The sequence below is a fragment of the Mya arenaria genome, chromosome 6 (genome assembly GCF_026914265.1).
Source record: "Mya arenaria isolate MELC-2E11 chromosome 6, ASM2691426v1".
NCBI lineage: Eukaryota > Metazoa > Mollusca > Bivalvia > Myida > Myidae > Mya > Mya arenaria.
The window spans coordinates 20116514-20126874 of record NC_069127.1 but is presented as its reverse complement, the minus strand read 5'-3'; the positions used below and the strand labels follow the sequence as shown (position 1 = coordinate 20126874).

The 10361-nt window shown below is 35.5% G+C and overlaps 3 protein-coding genes across 5 annotated transcripts in view; all 3 read left to right on the top strand.

Annotated features, from left to right (window-relative positions):
- The first annotated feature begins 2432 nt into the window (after nt 1-2432).
- Nucleotides 2433-3305, top strand: LOC128237622 (uncharacterized). Its single transcript, XM_052953210.1, has one exon. The coding sequence runs from the start codon at nt 2433-2435 to the stop codon at nt 3303-3305; it is 873 nt and encodes a 290-aa protein (XP_052809170.1).
- A 1273-nt stretch (nt 3306-4578) lies between these two features.
- On the top strand, nt 4579-8697 carry LOC128238645 (uncharacterized). The gene is made up of 4 exons (XM_052954768.1): nt 4579-4693; nt 5175-5932; nt 6199-6343; nt 6744-8697. Exons 1-4 carry the CDS (start codon nt 4605-4607, stop codon nt 6907-6909), a joined length of 1158 nt encoding a protein of 385 aa, XP_052810728.1. The 5' UTR covers nt 4579-4604; the 3' UTR covers nt 6910-8697.
- A 751-nt stretch (nt 8698-9448) lies between these two features.
- The window catches only part of LOC128238242 (proto-oncogene tyrosine-protein kinase ROS-like), a 79249-nt gene continuing 78336 nt past the window's right edge, over nt 9449-10361 (top strand). For all 3 annotated transcript variants that reach the window (XM_052953931.1, XM_052953930.1, XM_052953933.1), the window contains exon 1: nt 9449-9650. In XM_052953931.1, the coding sequence (XP_052809891.1) occupies nt 9492-9650 (159 nt within the window). In that variant the 5' untranslated portion in view covers nt 9449-9491. The remainder of the gene's footprint in view (nt 9651-10361) is intronic.

Sequence of the window (10361 nt, the reverse complement as noted above, 5' to 3'; positions counted from 1 at the left end):
GTTGACTATTATCAGGACAAAATTTAATCGAATTATCAAATGAATAAGGCCGGAAATTCACGACAGCGAAGAGCTGAACATGTGTAAAACAAATATCAAACACGAAATGTAATGATACAAAATAGGAGGGAAAGCAAGTGTCAATTTATTAAGTTTTTTTTCATAATTTCTTCCATTCGAATTCCCACTTAATATTTTTCAGGTAGATCTGTCATGGATCACGATTCAATACACGCTAAGTCTCCAGCCTGATTGCAGTGACACACCTTACAACTTAATATTCTTATTTCATAACGTCAAAAAATCCCGCTTAAGACCGTTTGTTTAAAGCTGCACTCTCACAGATTGAACGTTTTGACAACTTTTTTTAAATTTATTTTTGGTCTTAGAACGAGCATATTTATGCGAAGATGCATGGAAACCAATTATATAAATTATTAAAAAAACTTAGATCGCAGATTATTATACTTAAGTTCAAAAATTGATGTCTTATGCATTTTGCCATAAAACATAAGTTTTCGAACGGAAATTTAAAAATCTACGATCGGATCTTTTGTCAGCAGTCTTTTATCTTTGGTTTCTAGATATTTACGCAAAAATTTGCTGTTTCCAAGACAAGTTGTAAAAGTGGTATATCTGTGAGAGTGCGGCTTTAAAACTGAATATTTTAATTTCATTATGTCTGAATATCACCCTTGAGACCGTTTGTTTAAAGGGACTAAACACCAGATGATACCATTGCAAGAAAAAGGAAAATAGTAAAAAGAAATACAATTTTTTTTTATATCGCTGTGTACAAAGCATTGTATTTTGATAACTGATGAATCATATCTCTTACGCCGTGTACACATTTATCTTTCGCAGTTTTTGCGTATTTTTCCAATTCGAAATTTACTGGGTCTGTCAACCACGTTAATTCCAGTAAATTTAAAAATGGCGTCGGTATATTCATCTATACTAATCAAGCGACCTTCACATGCAAAACATATACACACTATAAATTGAGAAACCAATATGCGCTATTTTTAAACGAGTCACAGCTAAGGCCGCGACAAAATCAGCTTTTAATCATGTAAAATGATGTATTACCGGCATCATACTAGCTTATACTGACAATGCTATGCTTATTCTGAGGAAATACTGTATCTGCGGTTTTTTGACCGTCTGGTGTCTAGTCCCTTTAATACACGGTGTCCATAAAGGTTGTTGTAATTCATAAAAGACAATAGCACCAAACTTTTATCAACGTTCGTTTGCAAAGATAACAATAAACGCACATCACAAGATCATTGAGCGAATATTCCTAATAACTTCTTGAAAGTTGGCTATAAACTTATTAAGGATTATTCGAAACACAAATAACAAGCATTCGTTTGGGAAGATGAAAGAAATCGCGAATTACGATCGTAAAATGTGTACTTCCATGTCGAACTGTCTTTGGTTCTACAGACAGGGAGGGTGGCTGAACGAAGCTATAGTGCATTTCTGGCAAGCTATGTATATCTCTATTATACCATGTCGCAAATAACTGAACCACAATATAGAATCACTAAATTCGACAATTTATAAATGAGTTCGAACCGATTTAGATGAAGTCCCGGATTTATTAGATGTTGCCCAAGATTAGTGTCCAATCAGTTGGCTAGATTACCACTGAATAGACGAGTCTATTTAAGGCACGCCAATCAATGGTTCCGTTGTTATATTTGAAGCATAATGATATCTATTATATTTATAGTAGGAATATGCAGTATACTCAACAAGAATATCCCAAACATCCAACAGTCATGGCAACTGCTGTTAATGACTGCAAAAAACATGTATGACTTTTCGAATGCTGCATCAATTATTACATTATTTATTACAACATTAATAACTATGTTACTCTGCTTCGTGCATTAAGTGTTCTAATGTTAAGCAGATTATGAAATGCAAAATAAATGTAAAGTGTGCATTCTCCGCAAATTGGAACAACATTCATCGCTTGAAAAAAATAATAGAGATACTTTGCCAAGAAAAAAGACCAATTCGTGTTTGATATTATTATTATTATTATTATTATTATTATTATTATTATTATTATTATTATTATTATTATTATTATTATTATTATTATTATTATTATTTTAACGGACAAAGTGTGTGACAGTGTGTCTAATATAGTGTGTGACAGTGTTTCTTATATAGTGTGTGACAGTGTAACAGACAAAGTATGTGTCACTGACATAGTGTGTGACAGTGTGACTGATATAGTGTGTGCCAGTGTGACTGATATAGTGCGTGACAGTGTGTCTGATATAGTGTGTGCCAGTGTCACTGACATAGTGTGTGACAGTGTGTCTGATATAGTGTGTGCCAGTGTCACTGACATAGTGTGTTACAGTATGCCTGATATAGTGTGTTACGGTGTGACTTATATAGTTTGTGACAGTATGCCTGATATAGTGTGTGACAGTATGTCTAATATAGTGTGTGACAGTATGCCTGACATATTGTGTGATAGTGTGATTGATATAGTGTGTGCCAATGTGACTTATATAGTGTGTGCCAGTGTGTGTGATATAGTGTTTGACAGTATGCCTGATATAGTGTGTGACAGTGTGACTGATATAGTGTTTGACAGTGTGATTGATATAGTGTGTGCCAATGTGACTGATATAGTGTTTGACAGTGTGACTGATATAGTGTGTGACAGTGTGACTGGTATAATGTGTGACAGTGTGACTGACATAGTGTGTGACAGTGTGACTGATATAGTGCGTGACAGTGTGACTGATATAATGTGTTACAATGTGACTGACATAGTGTGTGACAGTGTGATTGATATAGTGTGTGCCAGTGTGACTTATATAGTGTGTGCCAGTGTGACTGACATAGTGTGTGACAGTATGACTGATATAGTGTGTGACAGTGTGACTGACATAGTGTGTGACAGTGTGATTGATATAGTGTGTGCCAATGTGACTTATATCATGTGTGCCAGTGTGCCTGATATAGTGTGTGACAGTGTGACTGACATAGTTTGTGCCAGTGTGACTGATATAGTGTGTGACAGTGTGACTGATATAGTGTGTGACAGTGTGACTGACATAGTGTGTGACAGTGTGATTGATATAGTGTGTGCCAATGTGACTTATATCATGTGTGCCAGTGTGCCTGATATAGTGTGTGACAGTGTGACTGATATAGTGTATGACAGTGTGTCCGATATAGTGTTTGACAGTGTGACATATATGGTGTTTGACAGTGTGGCTGATACAGTGTGTGTCAGTGTGACTAATGTAGTGTGTGCCAGTGTGATATAGTCTGTGACAGTGTGACTGATATAGTGCTTGACAGTGTGACTGAAGGTGTTTGACAGTGTGGCTGATATTGTCTGTGACAGTGAGATTGATATAGTGTGTGACAGTGTGACTGATATGATGTGTTACATTGTGTGTGGTATAGTATGTGCCAGTGTGACTGATATAGTGTGTGCCAGTGTGACTGATATAATGTGTGACAGTGTGGCTGATATAATGTACTACATTGTGTGGGTATAGTGTGTGCCAGTGTGACTGATATAGTGTTTGACAGTGTAACTGATATAGTGGGAGATAACTGATATAGTTTGTGACAGTGTTACTTATGTACTGTGTGACAGTGTGTTTGATATAATGTGTGACAGTATGTTTGATATAATGTGTGACAGTGTGTCTGATATAGCAGGTGAAAAATCTTGACATTTACTGGATGGTAAACAATATTATTTTGAGATACATGTACATTAAGAAGGTTTCCAGGTCGTTTTTCACAGTCATAATAAAGCTTTAAAACAAATCTAATGGGTACACACCTGCTTTAGCCTTAAAGAGCATGGGTGCAAAGACAATTCCGTAAAGATCGTGTTCAAAATTATTAAATGGTTTTCAAAAATTCAATTTATTAACGTTCTGCTGTGTTAATTTTTAACATGTAGTTCAGTCATCCCAATGGTTATGATAAAAGGCATATTGCAGAAAGCTTAAAAGGATGATGGTTGCATTTTTAGATTCAATTTTACCTTTTTGCTTGCATTTTACATTCTTGTCTGGTTTTATTGGAAACTGTGCGGACACACCTTTTAAGTATGTGTGACCGTTCAGGTTTAAATTCATCTGTAGCTGAGACTTATTGAGCCACACATCAATCGGAATGTTCATCCCAAATTTATTTTACAGGCAACATAAGTAAAAGCTAGGTGTACCTCGACCGGTCTAAAAGGTTAATGGTAGAGGAGTGAAGTGTGTTGGTGTTAGAACCAGCCGCAGATTCGAACTATAGGTGAAGTCCAGTGAGTTTCACTACGCTTGGCATGAAGCTCGAACCCACAACTGCTGAAACACTAGCACAGCGCTCAACCGATTGAGCTGACTGAGTTGCTTGTTCTTAGTACTACACACTACCTGTGACCCATAACAATTCTACGTCCCCATACACTACACCGTAGTACGCTTGCATACTTCATCAAGGGAAGACACTGTGTTAGTAAATGAATGATGGGTTCTTAAAAATAATAGTGGACTGTAACCCTTCATTCTCTATTGCGCATGCTCGGTATCTATCGGGCTACTTCCGTAAACAAGATGTCGGTTCTCCTTACTTCATTAAGTTCAAGACATGACCTTAATCCTGACAGGGACTTTATACTGCATGGTCGAGGCTCTTCCTACTGGTAATTATAATATTTAATTATATTTTGTTTTTAATTTGACATGTCTACGTTTGAATAAGCTAGATCAGTTGATTGGAGGTTACGTGCCACTCAGAAATAGGTTAAAATCCACTAATAAATATTATTTGCTCAAATGAATGAGCAATTGTGATGGGATTTCATAAAATTCGGGGGCATTTTTTTTTCTGACCTTGTTTCCCGTATTAAAAATGTATATGGTACTCGTAAGACTGGTGTTATATACTGTACTCTAGTAAACATGTAGTTACTGTTGAACAAATCTTTGAGAATTATGTCCAACAATTCTGCTTCACCCAATGCCAGTGGCAGATCTGAGATCCAGGCCTGGAATCAGGATAGGTTGGACTATCATCCTGTGCCAATTACAGGTCAAAACGTGGCATGTAGTGTGGATGGTGCAGCTCCATCTCAGTTATTTGTCTAACTTGTATATCTACATGTACCTTGTTTATTGTTGCAGGGAGCGGAAGGAGTACTATCCTAACTCAAGTTTAACTGGTACTACAGCTCAATTAAGCCAGCATTCAATCTACAACCCAGACAACTATAGGGTCAAGAAAAAGGTCTATGCCAGGTCTATGACTGATCTGGCCAACAATTTACAAGTACTTAGCCATGAGGTGGACAACACTTTAAAAAAAGGTGTTCCCTATGATTATGGTGAAATAGACAAAGAAATTGCAAAAGAAATGCAATACCAAAGACAGTTAAAAAAGGAGATCACTGCTGCTGATTTTAGAGAACCTTTCCCTGGTGAGACTTTGAGAACAGAACTTGATGAAGATGAGCTTTTAAGAATGTATGAAGAAAGAGTAAAACAGCTTGAGCTCACAGGGAAGCCAAAGTCGCCAAGAGAGTCCCAGTGGTTTGTTAATCCAAACCACATTGTAGGGAACACTTCCGAAGCACCAACTTTGCAAAGTGTTGGAAGATCATATCGGTATGGGAAAACTAATGAAAATGTCATGTCGGATAAAGACAAGAAAGCTATGGACTTCTTTCCTGCTACATTCAGCTCAGCATATGAAATGTGTGCCCTCGATTATCCTGCCTGTGAAACCCTGAATGCCTCTGCTCCGCCATCCATGCGAATGTCAAGATCCAAGTCGGCATCAAAGCTCAATAAATCTTACACATTTAGAACACCAGACAGAAGCTTCAGAGATGATCAGGACCTTGATAAACTCTTTCTTCTCACAAATGAAGCCCCAACCATAGGTATCAATTGATTGATCAGAAGTTTCCATGTAATAAGAATAAGTTCTCTTTTAATTTGTAATATTAAGGAGATGAGGAAAATTTATATCAATGTCTCAAGTAGTAAAATTTCAAATGACTAAATGTAGATTGTAATGACATCATGTTTTTATTTAAATTTTAACAGACCACATTTTCATTGAATATCCTTCCAATGGTAGTCTTATGTTGAATGTACTCACTTAAAAAACAATATCAGTTTAAAAGTTATAAAATAATAATATCAGGAAAGTCTGGCGTGTACCTGACGTCACCACACCAACTGACCCTGGGCAAGCTGCGCTTGGAGAGACTGAGACTGGAGGAGGCTAAGCTGCTGGAGCTGAAGAGACAGGATGAGTTGGAACGCATCCGCGGACCCAGACCCAAATGGTTTGTAAATGCTTGTAATTTTGTAGTAAGAATTCAAACCCAAACAGCAAGTTTGCTGTGGCTGAAGAGACAGGAAGGGCCTGATATTCCACTGAATGCCATGCCAAAGCAGTGGATCAAACCTTAAATAACTCATTATTTAGGCAGTCCAGTCACTTCAGTGACTAAAAGTGAAGGAAACAGTATCAACCATGATATACCTGATCTTCAAATTCAAAACTTCTATGACAGAACTATGACTTCTGTCTGTAATTAACAATTCCAAAAAGTGTATTCCGTTTATATACATATATAATATCTGAGAACCTTCATTTGAAATTACAGTATTTTATATACATCTATGATTAAGTGATTTTATATAGGAACTTGTCTCATACGACATGTTTACCTTCCATTATAGGTACATGTCCAAGGGCCCAGACTTCCATTACGAGGCTAAGAAGAACACGCAGCTGGTGCGTTCACTGTCTGAGTATCAAGACATGTTGGACTACAGGGAAGATTTGCTTCGATCATCGTATGAGAATTTGAAGAAATACACAAGGTCACCAATAGCTGCACTTTGAGAATACATGATTCAAGGAAGTTTCTGCACCTGATGTAATAGACAATAGATACGTAACTGTTTGACTGACAACCAGGAAGTTTTCACAGAATCTGAGTGAATGGGCATTCCTTACAATATTGATGCTATTGTCAACAATATTGTGTTAGTCTTGTGCACAGACCAGTCTTGATTAATATAGATTAAGTGTCATTTACTTGCTTTCATCGAGTATACGCATAATTTATGTTTTTGATTATTTCTAAGCGATTTTTGAATAGCAAATTGTGTAGGTTACCATTTTTCCCCAAAAGGATGTTGTTTCAAGTTTTAGCCTGACCTGGTATATTTTTTTAGGGGTTCGCACTTAACCAAAGAAATATATTTAATTCATCCTTGTTGTATAGATGACCGCCTTTCCAACAATGGTAACTTTTTGGCCTTAACAATCAAACTCAGATAAGTCATATCTAAGAGATGCATGAGGTACATCTACGTTTTGGTAAAATATAACTTACAAAAGACTGAATATTTTTATGGTTGGTTTGTATTTTTTTAAGTTCTCAATGAAAGATACAGTGCTATATGAAATATGAAGTGCATGTGATGTAACCAGTTTGCATTTCTCTCTGCGGTGTTCAGCATCAATTCACTGTATTTGTGTTTAAATATAATAGTGATTAGAAATGGTAGAATTTTAGCATCAGGGATGAAATATATATAGTGCTTGATCACACTGTTTTTATATAGAATGATGTAATTGCTAGATTTGCATGTGTTTACATAATTAAACAGTATTATATATTGGATCTGTTAGTTTGAGATTATTTAAAAAAAATCTTTCTACATATTTATTCTGTTGTATTTTCCAAAAGGCTGTGATATATAATGTTTATGTCTAAATTGTATTTAATTCTAGTTTAATCTTGAAATTGCTCAATATATATAATTAAGGTGTAAACAAATATTGTATCTTATTTATTGAGTGAAACAAATTACGTTAGCATGCTGATTTACCTGTAACTGCTTTCTGTGTATAATGCCATTATCCTATGAAAGTTAAGTCCGAAACAGTAATGGATTAATAAAAAATGTTTATTCTTGTGTAAAAAATGCTTGTCTTTTAAACTGTTAGGCTATGAGGGTTTCTTGCTTGCGATTGTGTTACAAGTGTTTTTATGGCTTTGGGTGTTTTGGGCATTTTGATTTTCGGGTCACACATCTTGTTTTGAAATAGAGTCTTAGATACAAGAAATATTCAGGAAAAATCATTATTATTTAAAACAATATATGCTAGCACGGACCTATGGCATCGGACCTATATGTCTGTGATGCTAGAACCTGCAATTGTCTATGCATAATATCTTAGGTAGGATTTTTTACTTGATATTTATTTAACATTTAATTTATTTATCTATTTATTTATTTATTTGTCGAAAAGGTAAAATGATAAAATTCAATATAACAACGATAAAGATGAAGAAATTCAAATATATAGTTCTTGTGTTGTTTCTTAATAAGACTGCTTTTTTATCAGTCCATCATATTGCAGATTGATAGCTAGATTGTACTGCCAGTTCCTTGTTATATACATTTTGTTATAATGATAATGTAGTATTTTTGTTAACTTAAATAAATGTAGCTGTGATTTTTATTGGTTACATATAGTAGTTCACATGAAACCACGTCTAACAATATTTATTGTTGATTTGTTACCAATCAGATTGTTACAATTTACATTTAGTCCATGTATGTATCTGTTAATGTATCGTTGTACTAGTAATCTAGTCTGTTTACCGAAATAAATTAATCAGAGTAAAATATTTTAAATGTTATGGTAATGCAGGGGAGATAACCCCCATATTTTGAACAGCTGTACCTGGTAGAGCCAACGTGTGATTGTCGCCCCTCGCTGCAATTTTGTGTGAAATAATTTGATGAGGAGTTTAAAACGAAATTCCACAACAAATGCAAATTATTCATTTAATTTAAATGTTGTAAATCAACTCACGCAAATATTATACATGTAAATGTATCTGATGTAGAAAAGTCAATGTTTGATGTGGATTAATCATTTAAGCAAACAATTAAATATCCATGCGTTAGTATAACTTGTACTAGAGCTGTTAGATATACTACATACTCATTCTAAAAGCTCAAGCATTTCTGTTCAATTTTAATACATTGAAAACGAAGCTTTTACCAGAAAGATCATCGTGAAAGGTTCCGACAATTTTCAATGCGTTATCATTTGTTTTGACTGCGGGATCCATAAATTACAAACCTCCGGTCCAAGTAACCGATCTGTCTTCGTGCATCAGACCAATGAAGGCTTCAAAGTTCTGGAAATGGGGGTCAGTAATTCAGTCTGATCAAGAAAAACAAGGGTTTAATTAATCAAGACAGGAAATTCGGGGCTCGTATGAACGCTATACTGGTGTCGTCTGTCTGTGAGCACAGTTCATGCGTCACGTGGGAACAGTCAGTCACGTGTGACGCGGTTTACGCTCGCGACCAATAAGTCGTCTGCCGCATTACAATAGAGAAACTATACTGAGCAAGTGAAGTATCCCGGTACAATATGAAGACCCAATGTTGGACTAGATGACGAAAAGTGAAATCATGGGATTTAAGTGGACTTGGGATTATTTTTTGTTGTTTTGTACGTGTTTGTGTATTTTGGACGTGCAAGTGAATGGGTTTATAAGTGATGACTATAACATTTTAACGACTTGCAGACTTTACTGTGATATAGATGGAACGGTAAGTTTGGTTCGAGGAAAATAAAACCTGCAGAACAAAATGCAATATTAATTAACTTTCATTTCAAATGTTTTATAATAAATTAAAATCTTACTAGAAAATAATTAAATAAATAGATCATTTCAATAGAAAATTTTCTGGATTTGGGAGGTTATTCAACTACGTCCATATGCTAAAATGATTGCAATTGTTTCATTAATATGGTCAACGACTAACACTAGGTTAAAAGTCACCGTTCATTAATAAATTAAATGAATGCAATCAAACGTTGCCACTACGGTGCTCGCCAAAGCTTAAAGATCGTTATTTAAAGATTGTGCATCTTTCTACTGTTATGTTGATGATCTTTGATTAGCAAACGCATGCTGGGGTTCAAAATGCAAAAATGAAACGCTGCAAGTTTGTAAACGATACTTTCGGTCTGCGCACGGATTACAAACGCCGCAAATACTGTATTCATGAAGAATTGTGTCGGCGACGGGAGTCAGAAAGTTGTGCAACCCGTGTTCAACTCCACAGGACTTCATGCATCCCTCATTTAACTTTGAGCTCTTCATCTTTTAACAAATCCCTAGCGGTAACAGTTAGCAAGATGGTTCAAATGATACCAAGGGAATCATTTGCAATATTTTCCTTGTAGTAAATACGCTGTAACACTAGGTAATAGCAATACCTTCAACGCTTGTAATATGAGCTAGGTTGTAAGATTTA

Excerpts from the sequence above, each read along its gene's own strand:
- LOC128237622 (XM_052953210.1), top strand. The coding sequence starts at position 2,433 with ATGCCTGATATAGTGTGTGACAGTATGTCTAATATAGTGTGTGACAGT.
- LOC128238645 (XM_052954768.1), top strand. The coding sequence starts at position 4,605 with ATGTCGGTTCTCCTTACTTCATTAAGTTCAAGACATGACCTTAATCCT. Across the intron at positions 4,694-5,174 it reads GGTCGAGGCTCTTCCTACTG|GGAGCGGAAGGAGTACTATC; the intron begins GTAATTATAATA and ends TTATTGTTGCAG. Across the intron at positions 5,933-6,198 it reads AAATGAAGCCCCAACCATAG|GAAAGTCTGGCGTGTACCTG; the intron begins GTATCAATTGAT and ends TAATAATATCAG.